This window comes from Tachypleus tridentatus, chromosome 10, assembly GCF_004210375.1.
Source record: "Tachypleus tridentatus isolate NWPU-2018 chromosome 10, ASM421037v1, whole genome shotgun sequence".
Taxonomy (NCBI): Eukaryota; Metazoa; Arthropoda; class Merostomata; order Xiphosura; family Limulidae; genus Tachypleus; species Tachypleus tridentatus.
The window spans coordinates 160,980,637-161,003,141 of record NC_134834.1 but is presented as its reverse complement, the minus strand read 5'-3'; the positions used below and the strand labels follow the sequence as shown (position 1 = coordinate 161,003,141).

General features: G+C 31.4%; 2 protein-coding genes across 2 annotated transcripts in view; one reads left to right on the top strand and one right to left on the bottom strand.

Moving 5' to 3' along the window:
• LOC143230784 (protein meiotic P26-like) overlaps positions 1–11,223 on the top strand; it is a 37,784-nt gene extending 26,561 nt beyond the window's left edge. The window contains 9 exon segments of the mRNA XM_076464921.1: positions 2,347–2,565; positions 5,649–5,858; positions 6,158–6,665; positions 8,887–9,156; positions 9,528–9,612; positions 9,909–10,104; positions 10,464–10,517; positions 10,519–11,031; positions 11,033–11,223. Coding sequence (XP_076321036.1) covers positions 2,347–2,565; positions 5,649–5,858; positions 6,158–6,665; positions 8,887–9,156; positions 9,528–9,612; positions 9,909–10,104; positions 10,464–10,517; positions 10,519–11,031; positions 11,033–11,080 — 2,103 coding nt within the window. The 3' untranslated portion in view covers positions 11,081–11,223.
• A 5,525-nt stretch (positions 11,224–16,748) lies between these two features.
• Positions 16,749–22,161, bottom strand: LOC143230783 (acid ceramidase-like). Its single transcript, XM_076464920.1, is given in 7 exon segments — positions 16,749–17,232; positions 18,756–18,812; positions 19,409–19,585; positions 20,238–20,331; positions 20,333–20,402; positions 21,057–21,111; positions 21,979–22,161. Coding segments are annotated over 7 exon segments (678 nt in total). The 5' UTR covers positions 22,114–22,161; the 3' UTR covers positions 16,749–17,142.
• Positions 22,162–22,505: the final 344 nt, after the last annotated feature.

The following is a 22,505-nucleotide window of genomic DNA, read 5'->3' as shown; positions in this document are numbered from 1 at the left end:
ACTTGTATGTAACTCAATATAAAATGTCTAGGAATGTTGAAGTTTTGGTGCTGGTAAAACAAATGCTGTATTTACTTTTTAGTTTATCATTATTCCTCTCAAAAACCTTAATTTTTCTGATTGCCTGTACACCTTCATTTTTTACAACTATTCATTAAAATTAAATCATCCAATCATGGCCCAGCATGGCCAGGTGGATTAAGGCGTGCAACTCGTAATCTGAGGGTCGCAGGTTCACATCCTCATTGCACCAAACAGGCTCGCCTTTCAGCCATGGGGACGTTATAATGTGGCAGTCAATCCCACTATTTGTTGGTGAAAGAGTAGCCCAACAGTTGGCAGTGGGTGGTAATGACTAGTGCAGAAAGTCCTTGTGTAGTTTTGCACGAAATTCAAAAACAAACATCCAATCATGTTTATATTATCCTGTAACAATATGTTATCAGCATTATTTTTGACTATTTAAGCAAAGTGCTTTCCTTTCTAAGGAAGGAAAGAACTAAATACCTCTATTCACTTTGGATTTGAATTATCACCTTTAAATTTTATATTACATTTATATATTATTTCCTCACTTAGTATGCTTAATCCAGTGTCATAATTTAACAAGTGTTGTAACCATACTGTGTATACTTTTTGGAAACATTATTATGAATGTTTCCTTTTTGATTTTCTAACTATCCTCTTTAAGTAATTTTTTAAAATTATTAATAAATTTAGGCAAGTTTGATTTACATAAAACTCTTTCTAGACATTGGTATATTTTTAAATATTTTAAAATAAGAGGGTTTCAGTATTTTCACATAGCAAAATCACTGTAAAAATTAACATAGATACAAGCATTGCCAGTGTCAGTATAATTTATGTGAAAATGTGTTTTTAATTCACTTTTGTTTGTGTGTGTGTGTGTGTGTGAACATGCATGTCTAGAAAAATATGCATTGTATTCTAAAATATTTAACAATTACAAACAGAAAAAGGAACAAACACATTGTTTTATGTTCTCATACCTACAAAATACTGTGGCTTGCTTTTCTCTTGTACACCTAGTCAGTCCTTTACCGCTATTGATCTCTGTTTGCTCCCCTTCATTATTCTCCCATTTTTCATGGAGGATTGACAGTAATCCACTAGGCAGTGATCATTTTCCGATCCTTTTGAGAGAGACTGGCCGTGGTCGATGCCACCCTACCCGCGTGCCCCGGTGGAAGCTGGATCAGGCAGACTGGTCCACTTTCACTTCTCTCGCAGAACTTGATCCTGCCATCGTAAATCAGCCATCAATAGACGACTGTGTAGCAGCGGTAACTGACTGTATTACACATGCAGTTGCTCAGTGTATTCCTAAAACCTCGACACGTTTTCCACGATATCCTCGTCCGTGGTGGAATCCTGCTTGCCACTTAGCACAGAAGGCTCAAAAGCGGGCCTGGAATACTTTTCGTAGATATCCCACACTTTCAAACCGGGTTGCTTTCAAACGGGCCCGTGCACATGCTAGGTGGGTAAGATGTCAAAGCCAGAAGGAATCTTGGATTAAGTTCACAACCAGCATATCTTCTACCACCAGTTCCAAGATCATATGGGACAGGATTCGAAAGGTTAATGGGCACTACAATTCTGTCCCCCTCTCGATCTTACTCTCTGATGGTCAGGAGGTGACTGATGTTCGGAACATCGCTAACACTCTAGGTGAAAGCTTTTGTCGGGTATCTAGCACTTCTGCTTGTTCCTCCATCTTCCTGGCCATCAATACTTGGGCAGAGCGATCACCTCTTTCCTTTCGAACTGACTGTTTCTTTGACTATAATTGTCCCTTTATCCTGGTGGAAAATTCTGCCTAAAAATGGTTGCAGCACTGAGAAGATACAAAAGATTGTGTAGTAACATTATAATATCAGAATTGATTTGTATTACTTTCATGGACAATAAAACCAATACATCAAGCAAAAAAATACCAGAAGCTAATGATTATAGATATCTTTGGAGGTTGGGAGGCTGCCCATCAACAAATGGCAGTTTGTGCAACATTTCAAGTTGAGCCAGATTAATATGTATGAAAATAATGCCATATCATAAGGCCCTCAGCTGAATTGTATGGCTCCATACAAGGTTTGTCTTTGCTCTCCCTGCACTAAGTATTTTGTCACTTCTGAATATTGATACATAGGAGCACAGGCCTAAGTGAAATGTCATTTTTAAGATAAAAAGATAAACAGCTGTTACCCCACTTACGGATATGTAGATATTCTTATGTCTGAAATTGAGATTTTAATTCCTAAATGTACCAAAAATTACACTTGGTTTTTATTATTCTTTGTGACTGTTAAATTCTTTTTTGAACAGGTTCCCATATGTAATGAATGTATGGTAGCAGACCACAAACAGCCACAGCATCGGTATGAGAGAGCTGTTGATGCTGAAGCTAAACATCGAGAAAATATTGAAAATCTGATAAAAGAGAGTGAAGAGAAAGTTCGATTTTGTGAAATGGCATCATTAGCCCTACAGAATTCCCTTACAGACTTGCAGTTACAGCGAGACAATGCTAAAAATAGTATTCAGGTTGGTGTTTTTGTTGGGGCAGAAAAATGTATTAGTTTTCATAAGTTATAATGATAAATTAAATTATCATTTTATACGTATATGTAGCTTTTTTGGTATTATACTAGGCTAAGTAGTCAGGTCAGAGACCCTAAAGAACAGGCATAGCCAATTCTAATTTAGAACTGTTAACCAAAGGCAATGCAACCAGTGTTTAGAACCCCACTGCTTATACAGCTGCATTCAACTGAACAGTGGAAACTTTACAAAATACTTGGTTATGAAGCCATTTTTAAAACAAAATCATGCAGAGTGCATGAACATTTTATTTTTCCTTACATGTCATAAACCTTTCTAGTTTCATATACATATATTTTTACTTTTTCATACATGGGCCTGTCAGTTGTTGGCATATATGAGGTCACAGAAAGCAACAAGTATGATAAAATCTATTAATTTTTATAAAGATAAGTAGGAATCCATACATACATAACCTAGCTAGCTACTGTGACGTAGAAAGTTTTACTGGTACAAAAATTAAACAACTTTCACAAATTACTGTAATTATATTGGTCCTGGCCAAAGTATGGATAAAAGTTTTAAAATTGTAAGTAACTCGGTTTTGTAGATTTAACTTTTCTTTTCAGTACATAACACTCGGCAAAATATCAGTAGTGAAAGATAACTTGTATTTCTCATAAGTTGATACACTTATTTTGCCAAAGTGTTATTGTTTGGTTATGATTTTTCACTGACCACTTGTAACTATCTGAAATGAACACACCTATTCAGTCAGGGTTTGTCAGCAAAAAACAATTATTTAACCATTTTGAAACTCAGAAATAAATTCAGCACTTCCTAAAACAGTTTTGGCCAGGATTTCACACCATTATTAATAAACAATATATCATAAATACTAATAGTAACAATATTAATTTAAATAATTGAACCAAGAAATAACGTGTATTTCTGCTACATTAAAAACTGAATTTGCTATCCAAACTTTCACCATTAAACTACTTTAGTATACCAAATTGCAGTTTGTGCTTATAAGGAATACTTCATGCACTTTGTAGTAAACACTACAGCTACTTCAAGTTTAAAAAATGTAATTGTCCATTTAACAATAACCTGAATCTCGTAAATTTTGAAGATTAGAAAATATAGGCAGAAACTAACAGTTTGTTGCAGATTATAAATACTAATTTCTCCATATAGGATGTTGTTTAGTTGATTATCCATTTATACTGTTTTATTTTTTTCCAAATTCAAAAATAAAGCTTGCATTTTTCAGACTTGTATTTCTAGCTGTAGAAAGGATTTTGTTGAAAAGCTTTATTCAAATCTCGTATGTGCATTTTGCATTAGTGATTAGTCTACAGTCATCTTTGGCTATTTTCTGTGCTATATGACTATATCCACTCCACCCTCTAACTGTGAAGATGTCCAGTCATAAACTTTATGAACTGTGATATCTTCAGTACCAAGCAGTTTCATGATAACTATCAAACTGTGATGACTTCTGTTACCCCTCTAACAAGTAAAGCCAGAAAGATCTGTATATATTTACCTTAAAGTATGCCACAAATATCATTTAAACAGGAGATAAGATTTTAACTACACTGATAAGGAGCATAACAGGACAAATGTAAGGTTTTCTGCATAGTGACATTAACCCTTTCTAGGCAGGTCAAAGGTCATGTCATCACATTTGTTGACTCATTCAAAATTTTATTGAACTACTGTTGTGTGAATCTGTTCATTAAGTTTGGTATAAATCTATAGATTATAATTCAAATGTTTGTATTATATTATTTAATTTCGTAAATATCAAAAAATTTGACCTAAACATCAGTTTGTATGCTAACATGGTATGTTGAATGCAGCACTAGTTCAAATTAGAACTCAAGCTATGGACAAGCTAAAATGTATAATAATAACCTCCTATCTTTTGTATACTATATCAGAGTGGCCCCACTCGCTTCTTTCCACTTTTGGAAATGGTCCTTTACATACATATCTGTATATGACATGAATGACCAATCTATAACTCAATGTCCCCTAATTGCTATCTTAACCCTTTTCAGATATAACAGTTTCCTCTCTATCTTTTGAGACTAAACTTTGCTAGTAAGTTGAGTCTTTAGCTCATTTTAAATTTCATGTTTTAGACCCAAATACAGCTTAATTACTGAATTGGATAAATTATAAAGAATTTCTATGGTATCAGTATAGTAATTTAATATTTATTGTGTGTGTGTGTGTTAACCTAAAAAAAAATCTCATTTAACATACATTATGTGTGAAATTTTTTTAGGCTTTGCAAACTACAAGTAGCAATTGAGTACAAAGGTCATAACTAGAAGAGACAACTGTGTGATTTATTTCTTTATTTACTCTTTGGCCCCCCAGTGGCTCAGTGGTTTGTATGCAGACTTACAATGCTACAAACCGGGTTTTGATACCCGTGGTGGGCAGAGCACAGATACCCCATTTTGTAGCTTTGTGCTTAATTCAAAAACAAAAAAAACAATAACAATTTACTCTTCTATGTTTTAAGAAGAATAAGTTTAAGAGTTTTTTTATAAATACTGATATATAGTGTACAATAACAGAAATGAGACCTATGTTTAATAAAAAATACTAGCCTACTACAATAGTCAAGCCAGGTCACTTTGTAAAGACTAATAATCAGTTTTATATAGTATCATGAGTTTATGATTACTACATCATTGTAACTTGATGTTAGCCAGGCACAACTAGAAGGTGAATATAATAAAAATAATAAACTTATAATAAATATGTAATGCTATTTAGTCTAAACATTTTTGTTTTCATGTTATAAGTTGTAGTAATTCTACATCAAAATTTTTTTAATTTTTTTTATGGTATTGCAAGATTGGTTAAATTGACTGAACTTGTACAGTTGTACTTTTTCAAAAAAAATTATAATGAAACAATAATACAAGATGTAATTTATATGACCAACAGGATGTTTTGACTAATGTAAAAAAATAAAAAATATGTATGTGTTGATGTAAAAAAAAATATATATAGGATTGGAATATTTAGGACATAAAAGGTTTTATACTTGTTTACCACAGGAAACATTCAAGAAGTATCAAGAAATTTTAAACAAAAAACAAGAGACACTCCTGCAAGATTTGGAAGCTATTCATTCAGAAAAAGAGCTGTTAGTTATGGATACAATGCACAGTGTAGAAAAGACAATGGAAAAAATTGAAGATGCCTGTAAATTTTCCAAAAAGCTTATAACATATGCAAATGCTATTGAAATTCTTTCTATGAAACAGGTAAGAATATTAGCAGCAACCAGTAAGAGGTCCAGTAACATGGGTTACAACTTCCAGGCATAAAGATAAAACTTAAAATTCTCTACATTAGGGATAAAGTCACAAAATTCTCTTTGAAAGAAGTCATTTTCTGTTCAGAAAGCTGCTTTATTTCAATGGTGAAATTTGTTAGGTAACTTGAGTATTCAAGTAGGGATCTTAATTCTTTGTGCAAAGAAATGTTTAATGATATCATTGGAAATCTAAAATTAAAAATAACTTTGAAATTTCATTTATTTAATGAGTTTGTTTATTTCTAGGTTGTATGTACCCAGTTAATGTATCTTATAAACAACACTCCTAAACCTGATGTCTCTGTGGAGATCAAGTTTGAATGTGATGAATCCAAGTTTGAAAAAAATATAGAAGAGCTTTGTGGATCTTTGTGCACATCTGCAGCAGTAATGTCAAAACCTGAGGACAATCCACCTCACCAACAAAACTCCCCCATCCACTCAGTGTCATCACTTGATAATGAAGGGTTTGTTTTGCCCCATGGTGTTCTTAGTGATAAAACCTCAGTGCCTTCAGCTCTGGATGTAGACCTGGGCAATAATGTTGCCCAGTACAACCTAGCCCAGTTGGCAGGCATGGCTGAACACAGTTCCTCACACGAGTCTCTTAACCCAACCCCTTCACCTCCAACTCTATACGATCTTCTACAGATATCCACCAGTGGACCAGATTCAGTAGCAGCTGCACAAATGAATGCCCTGAACAACCTCTCTGCATTAGCCAAACTAGGCTCAGTTTCAATGAATAATTCTGGTATCTGTTTTTCTTTAGTATTGAATATATTTAATAAAAATAAGAATACTTAAAAACATTGATATCTGTGTAAGTTATTTTTAGATAATGTTCTGGTTTTTCCCTTGTGATTAGAATGTTTTTCAGGCTCTACTGTGAATGAGTCAGGCTGACAGTGAATAGTATATGAAAGATAGAGGCAAAAAAATGTTTATAATTTTGAGATAATATATTTGCTTTGGGTAAAGGCAATCTTTAGCAGAGGCTTAAGTAATCGTGTATTGTAAACATTATTTGATAATCTCTAGTTTCCTGAACAGATACAAAATGTTAATTGTTTTAATTGATGAAGTACAAGATTATTTAATGTCCAGTAAGATTATATTAACATTTCTAAACTGAAAGCATAATCACTATTTCTGTTTGCTATTTTGTTTCAAATCATCAAACATACTCTAAAGATTGTCCTGCTGTAAGGTAAAAACTTAAGTTTTAAGAATGGTACTTGCATAGTTAAAAATTAACATAATTTTAGAAAGTAAGGAAACTTACAAGATCTGGTACATATTTATGCAATTGGAGCATTCTGTGATTGTATTTCAGTAAAAAAACAACAAAAAACAACACTAACAAAATGTGTTTAACAGATACCTGTAGCAGTCAAACAAGGCATCTGACATGATAACCAAAAGTCTTAAAAGCATTACTTCAACATTAGGAAACAAGGGAGTTTTATAAATAGATTCTGAAAAAGAAAATTTCAGCTTTCAGAATTTTTTTTTTTAAACAAAAACTACAAAGACTACATATTTGCAATTTTCCATTATATGATTTAAGCAGTAGTGTATTTAGTTAGAGGCTAGATGGGGCTCAGACCCAGGTTCCATGGGTTTAATGGGGGCCCATTGTTAATTTTATTCCATGTAAAATTACATGGAATATGGGGTCCATAAAAGTTATTAACCCTTGGACCCACACAATCTTAAATCTGTTGCTAAGATTAAGTATTTGTTCTGCAAAAAAAATTTGGAGGAAGGACACAAATCAAAATTAGAGTTGGAATATTCTTTTTATGCAACACAAATGTTAATGTAATAAACATCAAAGCAAGATTCTGTTTTTGAACATGTCAGATGTAGTTTTATTCTTTAGGTAGTTTGAAGGGAGCGATTAGACAGAATATTTTAAAACTTGAATAAATCACTTTGAGGCCATAACTAGTTATGAATGTGATATTTATAAACATGTTGTGAAAATACATTCTAAAGATGGCAATAACCATCATTGATTGTGTGCAAACGTCCTAGTGATTATTTAAACATGCTTGGTAAAATGTGTATTTGAGAATGAAGCCATTGAAAAGAACTCTGAAAAATTTAGCTTTTTGTGGCTTTTCAGAGAAACTAGAGCAAATAATTGCCTGTAAAATAATGTATTTCTGTAACAAAACAAAGAGGTGGTGCTCAGAGATGTTTATTCATACAATAAGACCTGGTATTTTCTTGTTCTCTGTTTACCCACATGTTTAATGATTGTGTAAGTTTCATGAACTGGTTAAGGAAAGAAAAAGAAAAATTGAGATTATTTTTTATTTGTGACTGTTTCTGTGCCATTTTTCAAGAAGTAATGAAAGAAGTCAAGAAGTCAAATTATCTTATTCAATTTGCCTAACACTGCTAAATTATCTATTTAATATTAGTTAGCTCGAAAGAGTGCATTCAGAAATTCATTTTTGCAAATTGAATCTTTATCTGAAAACTGGTTTATATCATTAAAAGGCCTTTATAATGTTGTAGTTTTCATTTTAAAATATTTAATAATTGAAAATGTCACTGTTTGAACATGGTTACATTAGCTACCAGTGCTTTGAGGGTTAAAGAAATAGTATAGGTATGATTGTTTGTGAAGGTGCCAATAACTGTTCATAATGGATGATTCACGATCATTTTCACGTATTCTAGAAAGCAAAATGTGTGTGTGTTTGTGTGTAAGATTTCATTTAATTATTTGTGATAAATATTAAATGTGAAATATATTTTTGATGAATCTATGAAAATTAAAAATACTTCCTGTAACTTTATCATATAAAAGTTATTCAATATGTAATACAACCAGCTGTGTAACGAAAGTGAATTGTGATGTAGAAGACTGGTATGAAATTATTGTCAACTTGATTTATTGTAGTAGAAATATTTTTTGGCTTTTATTATACTTAGAACTATAATCTTGCATGTCTCCACAGGCCAAGTACTTTTGGGTAGACAGATGATTTCTAGCATGGGTCCTGATTCTCCTAGTATGTCCCACACGACCACATCCCAGCCTCACTCCCAAGGGCTAAGATCTTTACAACCATCTCCACTAGACACAGATTTGGGAAGTCTTTTGAATGGTGGAACATCACCTCTTCCTTTACAGTCAACCAGAGGAAGTAGTCCTCATTTTGGCTCGCCACTTGTAAATGGTGTATCAGTTATCAATGCTAACCTGAATTTGGGTGTCCCAGGAAATAGTTAGTAATAGTTTGTATTGTATTATCTTTCTTTGTCTTGTGTAAAATATTTTAGAACTGTTGATTTATGATTAATATGCAGTGACAAGTTAACTTTTTCTGTAAAGATAAATTCACTGTCAAGAACTTGGATACTTCATCCTATTTTCTGAGATCCAGTTAGTGCAAAATTTTCTGAAAAACATCAACCTGAAAAATATTCTAATTAAGAATTATTTCACAGTGTGAGTTATGTACCTATTGATTTTTATTTATTACTTCACCAGCTGGTTGTTTGGGGCTTTTATAGCACTTCACATTTATTTAGTATTTTACAAATTACAATATTTTTGTGATATTCTACAATTATCCTGCTTTCATTTCTACTTCAGTTATGCCACCGGTGACAGGTGGTCAAGGAAGCTATAACCCTCCACCACGAAGTGCCACTACCAAATTAAACACAATGCAAATAAGGTAAAGCTAATTCATTTCATGTCGTGAAATAGTCTATTTTTAGTTTTATAGAAGACTAGCTAAACCATTTTTATAGTATTCATTTTGACTTCACTTGCAATCTAACTTTGAGTGAATTACTGAATTGCTGTTTTCCATTTAAATTTTAGGTTTTGACCAACTTTCAAGTTTAGCTTTTTGATGATACTGAGTTTATTACTGAATTAATATTAAGATTTTCATCTGGATTCTGTGAATTACTGTCATATGAAGTAATATGCTATTCCTTTTCTAAATGTTTTATTTTGTCTATGGAGGTGTAAATTTGGTCAGCTTGGGCCAGGAAGAGGGCAGTTTAGTTCACCCCATGGTTTTTGTTTGGGTTTGGAAGAAGAAATTATTGTGGCTGACACTAATAACCACAGAATCCAGGTTTTTGATAAGATGGGTGAGTTCAAGTACCAGTTTGGGTTTCCTGGAAAGGAAGAAGGGCAGCTGTGGTATCCTCGAAAGGTATTTTTATCTTTGTTTCTTGCATCTCTTTCTGTTGATTAAAGAAATTTAATTGAAGAACTTATAACAATGAGCCATAAGGTGTTTATTGTTTATGTAAAAGACATTTATGAAAAAAAGTAGTTCTTATTTATATGGAATTTTAAAGAACACTTTTAAGATAACATTCTTGAATTTGTGAAAAGTAATTTTTGTCAAAAACAGGACACCATACCTCAGTGTTTAAAGAAAAAAATGTAAGGTAGGAAAGATGTAATAGCCAAGATTGTATAAAATCAGTTTCCTTCACTGAAATAAAAATTTAAAATACATACTAATTAGGAAATATTAAAACATTTAGAAACTTTGGTTTGTGGTAGGTTGCTGTTATTCGACAGTCTGGGAAGTTTGTTATTTGTGACCGAGGAAATGAAGCGATCCCGCATGCAACTTTTCACGAAGAATGGACATTTTATTAAGAAGATTGCTATCAGATATATTGACATAGTTGCAGGACTAGCTATCACAGGAGAAGGACACATTGTGGCTGTGGATAGTGTCTCCCCCACAGTTTTCGTCATTGCAGAGAATGGGGACTTGCTTCGCTGGTTTGATTGCAGCGAGTACATGCGAGAGCCTTCAGACATAGCCATCAGTGGGAAAGAGTATTACATCTGCGATTTTAAAGGACACTGTGTTGTTGTTTTTAATGAAAATGGACAGCAAATGAGACGTATAGGCTGTGAAAATATCACCAATTTTCCCAATGGAATTGATATCAGTGACGCTGGTGACGTATTGGTTGGAGACAGCCATGGGAATCGATTTCATGTTGTTGTCTTTTCAAGTGAGGGTTCACTCCTGTCCGAGTTTGAGTGTCCGTACGTTAAGGTCAGTCGATGCTGTGGCCTAAAGATCACATCTGAAGGTTATGTTGTCACTCTGGCCAAAAAACAACCACCATGTCTTAATCTTGAACACCCTGTATATCATGTGAACAAGTAGCTCTCATGAATATACCATGTTTTGTGAAGATGTTCACTGTAGGTGTGTGGCATCATAATGATTATATCTAATCTCTCAATATCAGAAAGTAATGTTTATTAGTTGCCTTTGAATTGTGAGCCATACGACATGTCATCTATATGTAAGAGAATGTAATTTCCTAGTAGTTCATAGTTGCAGGGCTGTGGGAGTTTTTTAATGAACAAGAAAGAAAAAAGATGAACTCCTCATCTTCTAGTAGCCAAAGAAATTCTTGATGTTATTAAAAAAAAAAAAAAAGACAATGAATGAGATGTAGGTCATTCCGTTCAGTAGGAAGCCTGTGATATTAACCCTAGTAAAATTGTTAGCTTGCTCAGAACTATACACACATATATATATACATATATATCTATACACGTATATTTTTGTTGATTTGATCTCGCCCTATCTTCAGCTGTTAGTATTGACTTCAGCTGTTCCTTATAAAGAGCTTGTGTATCAGGGGCCTCAGTACAAACAATATCAAGTTTTGGAAACTATCCTTCATGACATAAAAACTATATACAAGTTTGAGAGTTTAAAAGTTATATTAAATATTCTTTTATTGTATGGAAGCTGTGACTGATCTGTTGACCAAGATTTATTTATAAAACTACTTAAAATTTGAAGTTAGTAAACATTTGTTAAGCAGATAAAGTTATGAGTACTTAAAAGTAATTTAGCTTTTATTGAACCTTATATATTAAAAAAAAAAAACTGATAATGCTCCATTTTGAGCTCTTATTTTACAAAAATTTTTATGGAAACGTTTGGTTGGCTACAATTTACTTGCTATAAGTTTTTCTTCACTTTTCATAACCTCATAATAAATGTTTTCTTGTTGTAGTTTTGATGTTCTTCAATTTTAGATATAGTGTTACAGTTATTTAGAGAAATGCCTTATACTATATTCACTTGATTAGTTGTGTTTGAAAACTAAATATATTATATATATATATAAAAATTTATTCAGTCCATACTGTTTCACTTATTTCAATTTTTTTGTCAATTTATTGAGGGATTTAACCAATTGTGTAGATGTCTGTAGGTGCCATGTATAGTTCAGATCACACTGACATGTTGTTACTGTGATACTGTCTTGTCTTTGTGAAGCTTGCACCAAAAACCGAGATTCGTGATGAATGCAAAAATGTATTACAACTCTGAGGATTGTTATCCAACTAGGTGTTTTAAGTATCCAAAAAGGAAGAATCTGCACAGTTTTCCGATGCACACGTGCTTTTTAATTGTTCATGATAGCAAAATGGGAAAAAGTCAACTATTACCATATCACTTTTTGATGTTTATAGTAATATTTTCAAATATAACAGTTTATGAAATGCAAGTTTCACTCTGTTTTGCTGTTTGCAAGTCTGATTCTCGCCATTATTTGTTGTGCTAGGTGTTTATTTGGTATTATTCTTTTATTATTTTAATACATTTTTCATATACAATTATATTTAATGATATTTTTGTCTTTTTTTTTCGGCAATCATCTTTTTTTTATTGTTTAGTTTGGCTGAGTGATTGGTCTAACTATACAGATATAGGTTTCTTTGTTTATAAGGTTTGATGCAAAAAAAAGTAGTTTGTACTGCATCAGTAGTTAAAAAAAAAAGAAAGGAAAAAAAAAAGAACAAAAAAAAAGATTGTACATCATACTGCAGGGATAAAAAGTAAATTGTATATAAAAGGTAAACCATTATGGCCTTATTGTGTCCACATGTATTTGTTAAATGAACAAGATATTAGACAGTCGCTTTAACACTAAGCATATTTCATGATGACAGATGTCAACATGTGCTTCTGACATTCCCAGTATAAACCACAATTTCCGCCTTGCTTAAATCGTGTTGTTGTCATAACTCTAGTCAGTTATCTTATTAAATAACACATACAAGTAATCAGATAGTAAAATGCAGTGTGTGTTGATGTAACAAAGTAATAGTATTTTATTACACTTTCTCTTGGTTTAGTTTGCTGCAAACTTCCTAATCTGGTTGTGCCAGCAAAAGAATATTTTTTGGATGTTTTTTTTTGTGCATATATAATTTTTATTATTATTATTATTATTCAAGGATAATCTGTAAGAGTTGAAAGTTTTTATTAATTTTAAAAGTTTAATAATTAATCAGGTTTTTTGTGTTACACTTTTGTGATGACTTGAGATTTATAGTTGAAGTTTTCCTAAAAAAAAATTTTTAACTTCTTACCATCAATCAATTAGCCTTAATCCTGAAAACCACCTATTTCACCTCCTTTGAACTTTTGATTTGTTTATTTCGTATAGTATCTATGTGATAATTTTTGTTAAGAGTCTTTATAAGTTTTTAGTACAACAATAATAAAAAGGGGGTTTACCTTTCAGAAAAACCTGTAATTATCATTGCTGTTCTTTTATTTAAAAAGTTTAAAGAACTTACATTTATAGGTTTTTAGTTCTTAAACAGAAATGAGTAATACACATATATATAGAAATGTATGTATATGACATGGATACATACATGGTTTTAAATGAAGTGAAATGGAACCTTAATTTTTTTATTATTGACAGTGACATTGTATATTGTTTGATGCTAATAATCTAACAACATTTGTAACTACCATTTGTGTTTCGTGCCATGAAATTTAGTATTTAGTTATTTTTATTTTGCTGCAGTTTAAGCTACATGCAGAATTCAGTAACTTATCGTTATTTGTAGGTTGAAATTCCTTGGAAAAATGTCTATGGCTCTATGCTTTACATTTTGTGTAATTTTTTATGAGTACTTAATAGCCAAGGTATGTGAATTGGTCAGTACTTGTGGTGGTTTTTGTGTATTCTGTGTTAATGAAAGGAAGCAAAAGCTACTCAAAATGTCACCAAGTTCATATACCACAGCATTTTGAAGCCCATTGAAACTGTAATGTTGTTTTAAGCTTATGTTGGTACTGGTATGTTCATTATAAAAAAAAATGTTTTCCTTCTAACAAGGGTGGGACAGTTTTTTTTCAATATCTCAGAGACCAGTATTAAAGCATGTCAAGTATTACTCAGTGAACTACTATATTAGTGTTACATATCAGCCTTCGCTGTTTTACTGCATCAATAAACTTGTGTATAGTCATATTCTGTCATATATATATATATATATCCGGTCATCTTGTTTGTTTTGTTTTTCAAATTTTTTTTATCTTCAGTTGCCATTCCCATTAATTTTTTTCAGTGCCTAGCTGTACAGTATCACAGATGTTATCATTGATATTTTCAACAGAAGTTTAAAGATACCTTAACTTGTTACATCAGCATAGTTGGATTTGAAATTATATATGTATGTAAAGGAATGGCATATCATAGTGTATTACTTTTTCCATCTAGTCTCTTAAATAGTCATTCGTATTACAAACAGGCAGTGTACGTAAGTAGAAGTAAACACAGTTTAAAGATATTGCTTGAGAATACTTTGCTTTAAAGACATGTTTTTGTTTTTCACAAAGTTATTGCTTTCCAGATGTTTCATCAACTGTTAATATTAATTTATACATGGGTGACAACATACCCTTAGGTTCATTATACTTTTTTATTTTAAACAATATTATTTTGTGTTTAACAGCAGATGTTTAAAAAAATTGTTGAACTTGACATTTCTTTATAAATAACTTGTCTGTTAGGGTCCTCAGTATCACATTGCAAGTTTGGAGCAAGATTTTCTACCCAGTTACTCTTCATAATTATATATTCATTTTGTTACAGAGCTATAGCATTTGTTTTTCTTGAACATACCAGTCTAACAAAAGCTTGTAACCAGCATTGTTTTCTTTAATAAAACTGGTAAGGAAAGTTCAGAATTTATAATGAATACAAAAAGTAATATTTGTTCTTGTTTTTTTTTTCTAACATTGTTAACTATACAATTTTTTAACTTCTAAATGTTGAATATTGGTAAGAAGCACACTATATAGGCTCTTATCCAACTTGTCTTCCCCTTTTTAGAGATTAAAACCACATTGACAGTTTTGTAAAACATGAAAGTACAATTAAACCATATTAATGATTACTTTCTGAGGTGGAACCATATTGTTTTTGTTACGTGTACTCATTTTATACATACTCTGTTACATAATGTCCAGTTATATTTAGAATCAACATACTTAGAAATTTGATATAAAAGCTGCTTCAGTTGAAACTGTAAATCTAGAACTTTTCTGATTGTTTAACTTTGAAGAAAAAAACTAAAAACAATGGCTAGTCTGGATTTTTTTTTCATATTTTGCTGTTGCTGCTGTTTGCCAAGAATTGTATGCATATATAAACAGGAGTGCAGCTTTTTATTAACACCAGAATCATCTTACTAGAAGTTATTATCAGACTAGATTGGTTTTCTTTTGGCTATGCAATATTCTTTTCCCATAATGCCCTGACAGTTGGCCAACTCTTTAATAAAAATGCATTGTGAGTGTCATGTATTTTGCACACACACAAAAGAAAGCAATATAGGAATGATTATTTTTCAGCTTTATATCAGTGTTTTAAAACCTCTTCAATACCAACTAGAGTACCAAGCCAACTGACAGTGGTCACAGGGTCAAATAAGTCAATTTTCCTTATGGTTTACAATTTTGAGAGTCCCTTTATATGTTTACATAGGCACCAAGATATTTTAGGTGCTCTTTTACAAAATGATAAAATCTATTGATATGGGGGAAAGCTATTGCTGATCCTGTGAACTGATAGTTTTAAATGGTTTAAACTTGGTGCCTAGAAATCCTATTATCTTATTGAGAAACAGTGTTGGTACAAACACTTTGATCCCCTGAAGCTATCCTACCCACATCTGTGGAACATTTACAGTCCATTACGTTACGCTGTGGACTTCCTCAATGTAAGGGACACTGTAATTTGATATGAAGTGAATGTTTATTATAACACACAATCCCCTTTATAAATATGGATTTCTAATACTTGTATATCAGAGGGTTGTGGAAGTACACTAGTTCTGGTTCATATAGTTTATACAAGAAAAACACCCATTTATTAGGTTACTAAACAAGAAAGTCTATTTGTAGGAAATAAACAGAGTAATCTCAAGATGGATACTTGCATGATCACCCTGTTTGTTACGGTGAAGGGCCCTAGTGCAAATTGTCATCTGTGTGTGACAAACATACATATGCCTTTAGGCAAGGTCAAAATGTTGGTAGTACAGCAGCAGGGTTTCAAACAACTTATATTGCATTTACTTGTACTATTTTTTGAAGACATTACATGGATATGATTTGTAACAAAGTTTGATGTTTATTCCAATAAAGGCAGTTGTATTCATTGTTCATTCAGTTTGTTGAGTTAAATTTTCTCAAATAATCAATGACGACCCAGTTATATCATGCTTCCATCAAATATTTGAGAAGATAAATTAAAAACAATTGCTTGTGATCACCCCAACCTCAATATTAAAGAAAAGTTACTTTTTGGATTAATAATTCTTAATGTCATGCTCAAAATAGTTTTACAACTCCAGAACTAGAGGTGATGTTTTTAACTTGCACAAGGGCGTACTGCTAAACCTGTTGATTTGAATACAGAATAAGGCATTTCACTTTTCGGGATCTTTACTTACTGCTATCTTAAACTTGGAAACAATGAAACAATGTCAGGAAAATTCAATAGAAATGTTTATTCAAAACAATTACATGAAATGTTTATTGTAATACATAAATTATGTATGAAATTATAAAATAGTTCTAAAATATCGCTGCATCTACTTTATAAATATCAAATTTTTATTAAAATGTAAATCCATTTAACACCTGCAGCTGCCCACCAGCTGTTTATTTCATCTAAAAACAATTCCAACATGCAATTCTGAGAAACGTGTCCATGAATTGGTATCATATTAAATGATTTTAATAACCAAGTGTTGTAACCTCAACTTTTACAAAATGGAGATTTAGGAACATTTTTCAATTCAAAAAAACAATTTTTAAACCACAAATTATAAACCTTATCTGGACTAGTAAGTAAAATATTTTCCAGAGTATTTATTCACAAATCATCTACCAAGGCCAGCATGGATCAGGACAATATTGTAGGTATGTCTCCATTTTGTTAGTGTTAACTTGCATCAGTGCAGTGTAAGTTGTCAGCTGAAAGACCAAATAAAATATAATTGCAAGTCATACATATCTTATGCCTGTATAATTTTCACGTGCTTTGCATGATAATAGTAAAGATGTTTAGGTTGGCAATTATTATTGCACTGTTGCTAACTAGTTTTACTTATCCTGTATATAAGATATAGGAAATACGATGTTATCGTACATCGTCTGTTGTTTGGATTTTCAAAAGTTATAAGGTGCTGCTGTGTTATATTCATTTTTTATTTATAGGTAAAAAATCTTTATTATGTACATTATATACAAAAACATACAAAAGTAACATCTGTATTAAGTATCTCGAGAATTTGACTTAAGTGGTAAATTTCTCTTAAGCAGTCACTACCTATGACTTTAAAAGAGTACTCATAAGAATTAATTACATAACCTGCCTAGGTTATGTTACATACACTGTCACATATCTAAATGTTCATTTGATGTTTAGAAATCATACAAATTGTTTTTAAAGTTTAAGAACTTTTCATACACAAGTATAGAAAATGCCATCTTCTACTTCTGGTGAAGCACCTGCACAAATTTAACCAAGGAGCCAATAATCACTATCCCTACTTAGAACTGGATAGATGCAACTAAAATTAGTGATGGTAGTTTATAACTGTAGAACAAAGTAGCTGAAAGGTTTGTTTTTTTTAATAGAATATATTAATGATGAGAAACCCACTTCTTAACTTGAAGATCACCTAGGAAGGTCAAAATGTTGTTCTATCAATAAATGTGTTAATACTCATACCAGCCATTCCCAGACACATTTTTAAATAGAATATCTACTTCAGGGGTGTGCATACTAATTTGAACAGAAACCTGTCGACTGAAAATGGTATGATGTATGATATGCTCTAGTTCTGGTTTAATCTACACGCTAGTAGATCATACAGTTTTGTCACTGGGATCAAACCCAAAGTTTACTGGTGGACTATTCTAATTCACCAGATAAAACTTCAAATTGTCACTCCTCCCCTTATCCCATTTATCAGTATTACATACACTGGTGATATGAAACAAAATTTAACAACTCTTTGTTACTTCTATCTCACTGTAAGTATATTCCAAAATGCTAACTGACCAAGACTGCAGAAATTACTGGATTTCAGCAATAAATTAACATTTCTTCCCAAGTATTAACTGTGAATTTTTCTTTGGGTGTATGGGAAAAAAAAAAAAAAAGATCTTAGCATCTTCATACTGTTCCTTGTCAAAATAAACCCTTAATGCAGTGTAAGTGTTCCCCCTAGCACTGTGCCTCAACTTAATAATCATTGCACTAGAAGACAAAGAATAAGCCCCACCATGGACTCCGAAGTTTAGTTTTGAATTCTTTACTTAAAATCTCATTACATCGTCTGTGGCATACAGAAATAAAGGTGAAACTGCTATCTGTAGATAGGAAATGTTCATGTTACTATTAAGATATTTGAAAACATGCTTGAAACTTATTAAAAGTGCTCTTATTTCAAATGTAACACATTGTTTGAGGTATAAACTTATAACCTTACCTTGTTAAGGTTGGGTTGGGTTGATAGTAAATTGAATAATCCACTGAAAGAGGCATTCTATGTAGATTAAAAGAAAACAAGAGTAAAATTACATTTTAATTGACATTACATGTGGACGGTGACAAGAGTTTGTTTTTCTTACAATACAAAATGTAACCACCTAGCAAGAGCTTTTATACTGAATGTAAAATAAAACTTTTCTGATAAGAAATGTTACAAACACTGATTTCATTATACCTTGTTTATGGTTCAATAATAGTAATTTGGAAAAACATTTTGATAACATAACAGCAGTCAGCATTGTTCTGTTTTATGTTAATATGAATAATTCACTTGTTTTTAACGTCCAGTTCTTAATCTACAATTATCCTTTAATTATGTTAAAATTATATATTATATTACTTTCATCATGCAAGAAAAATGAACATTTTTGTAACTGTCATATTTTCAAGGATATTAAAACAACTTTTTACCAAAATTACCTAAGAAAGTAATGCTCATTCACAATGAAGAAAACAAAGTTATCATTCAGCTTAACCTTCAGCATGCATGCAGTTATTGACTAATTGTAAATACTAATGTTCTCACCACTAACTGGAGAAGAAGAAAAAACATTTCACTTCATTAAGCCAATAATTGCTGGTTTTACCCACCTTCTGACCCATGTGGTTTAGACATTTGATTGCTGGGGTTCTACGGTCATCAAAAAAGGGTGGTTTTTTCCAGTGGTCATAGTTGGTTTCCAATATAAACCATTCATTTCCAGAATTATCCATTGTCCAGATGTCAGCATCTGTATTTGATCCTCGGTCACGAGTTATCACACAAGCCTTTTAAGAAATTTGAAATAAATCGAACTTAAAGAAAACATTATTATGGTAAGAATGTTTTATATATTCTCATACTCAGAGAGTCATATTTATGCTTGAACAGTTTTGAACACAGTTGTGAAATATTTCCGTATTAACAGTACAATGCTCTGTAAAACTTTTTGGATATATTGTAGAGACTGCTTTTAAGAGGAAGCAAAAATTACATACTTCCAGAAAGAGGGGATAAAAGGTTAGTAACAAATTATAACAAAAGTTACTCAAAATATGCATATCAAAGTTTGTTTTTTAAGTTTTCCATTTTGTCTTTACTTTTATGGATATTTAATTTTAATCATGAAATGCCATATCCATTTGTTAAAGTTATTTTAAGATTTTAACAAGGGTTAGTGACGAACAATTTTCATATAAAAGAAAACTTGCTTATTCATAAACTGAAATCAGGTTATTCTTAATGATGAGAAACCCACTTGAAATAAAATATATTTCAGAATGACTGGTATGGGTATTAACACTTATTGATAAGGAGAGAACAACGTTTTGACCTTCCTAGGTCATCTTCAGATTAAGACAACTATTACTTTTTTTTCTTTTTTTCAAATTTAGTTTTGTGGATACTTTGAAAGCAACAACAACAACAAAAATTTTTTACTTCTCCAGATTTGTTTCCACCCAGAATAAAATAAGCAGGAGCAAGAAGCTTTGTTGTTGCCAGCATTTTCTGAGCTACTGTGTAGCTCATAGCATTCCATTACTTGTCGGGTCAGAAATCCCATCCAGGTAGTTGAATGATCACCTAGCAACCACTCAATTATTCCTGAAACAAAAAAAACCATATTATAGGTGCTAAGAATAAATTAATTAAAAAAACTGTGGTACAGAAACCAACATGTAATAATTTTAAGAAAACTAACAAAACATATTTTAAAATATGGTAATTGAAGGAAAAGATTATAGATAAAATATAACAGTACAATGCACAAAGTTTGAGCAGAAAAATAACATTAAAATTATTGTAAGAAGGTAGATAAATGTTTAGTAGTCCAATGTTAATTATTTAACTTTTTTTTTTCTAACAATTTTATTACCCAAATTGTAGTTTTATTATTCTTATTTAACCAACTTCAAGGTATGAAAATAGTAAGTGAAATTAACAGTTTCTAAACAATTTGACCTACAACTTCAGTTTCTTGCACAGTGGAATAATCAACCTCATATCATACAACTAAGGTCTATCCAAGATATATTTAGCCTGTGGCATTCTATCTGATAGACCTTATATTTATATTAAAGATTTGATAAAATGTTTTATATCCTTACAACAAAACTTTTTTGTCTTTACCTTAAGATTAGTAAGTAATTCACTTTTCAAATTATCTAAAGTAACTTATTGCTTCTTGCATTATTTATTATTACAGTCTTGTATGCCCTACCATATGTACATGTATATCAATTTTTATTAAAAACCTACCAATAAATCCACCATTTAGGTTGAACCTTTCATCCATCGTGAGTGAAAACAAATTCTAAACGAAAAACAGTTTTATGTTTACTGATCACATGGCAGGTTTTCAAAGCATAATTTATACTACAAAACTTCAATTATGTTAAGAATGTTTTTACATACTTTTCAGTTACAAGATAGTTTAAACTAGTTACAAATTATTACTTTGGTGATAAAAATGTATTTCTGCTTTTTTGGTGGCTAACAACTGGCAGTTTCAATAAATTTTATTGGCATGTGTTCACCGTGCAATCCACAAACATTGTCCTCGTACATATCAGTGAATGAAATACAGGATGTTTGTAAGTTATGACCCCTTTTTAGAAATTAATAACTGAAAATATTATAGATGAAACACTAGTTTTTATTTAACTTAATGAGAACAACTCAGTTTTTTTTCCTCATTTTTAAATAGAAGCTTAATATATTACCAGTGGTAGTGAGGGAGGGGGGCACTTTCTCACATAAATCTTTTTTTGCTAATAACGCTAAGAAAGAATAACACTGAAAATATTAGCTTTGATTTTAAATATAGCTATTTCATTTAAAAGAATAATAATTTCACATAACATAACATTTGTACATACGACAGTTTAACTTTAAAATAATTGTATTAAAATAAGCAACTTCTTTTACCAGATTCAAAACATGCAAAAACTGGAATTGTTTTATACAAATAGTTATAAAAGTTCAAGTTCAGTGTTACTTGAGATGAACTATTTGTACAGTTTAGTATTTAAATCATGTAGTCTGCTGGTTGAAATTTCAAACAAAAACTTACTAAAATAATAATAATATCTTTAATTACCTTAGGTTATTATTAGTAAAACTAGCTACACAGCTAACAATGTTAACTGTCCATGAAATAAACTATCATAAAACTGCTCACTGGTTTCATGGCTGTAAGGATTCCCACATATCCTACAAAGTTGATTCCACGGAATAAAGTTTTTCCCTGGCGCTGGTAGTCTAACTCTACAACGATTGGTCGAAGTGCTTCTGTAACCAACCATGTATGGTTCATAAAGTCCCAACTGGAAAGTAAAAGTAATAGCAACTGTTTATTATAATTGTTTAACAAACAACTGTGAAATGCAGTTTAACACAAGACATTTTTGGCCAATTTCCTCGGGTTTTTTTTTTTTTTTACCTACACTGTTTAAACTGTGTCAAAATTTTGAAATTTATATACCGGAAGCCATACAAAATCTTCAACACAAAATCCTAATTAGGGTGAAAGTATATGCATGTCCTAAAGCATTTTATGTACAAGTAAAAATAGCTATCCATATCAAAATAATAATATTGTTTCCAGTTATACAAGTTTCTCGGAACATTTATTAGAGCAAGCGCAGTAAAAAAAATAACCATAAACTGTGAACTATACTTTTTCTGTCAAAATTAGTTTGGTATGAA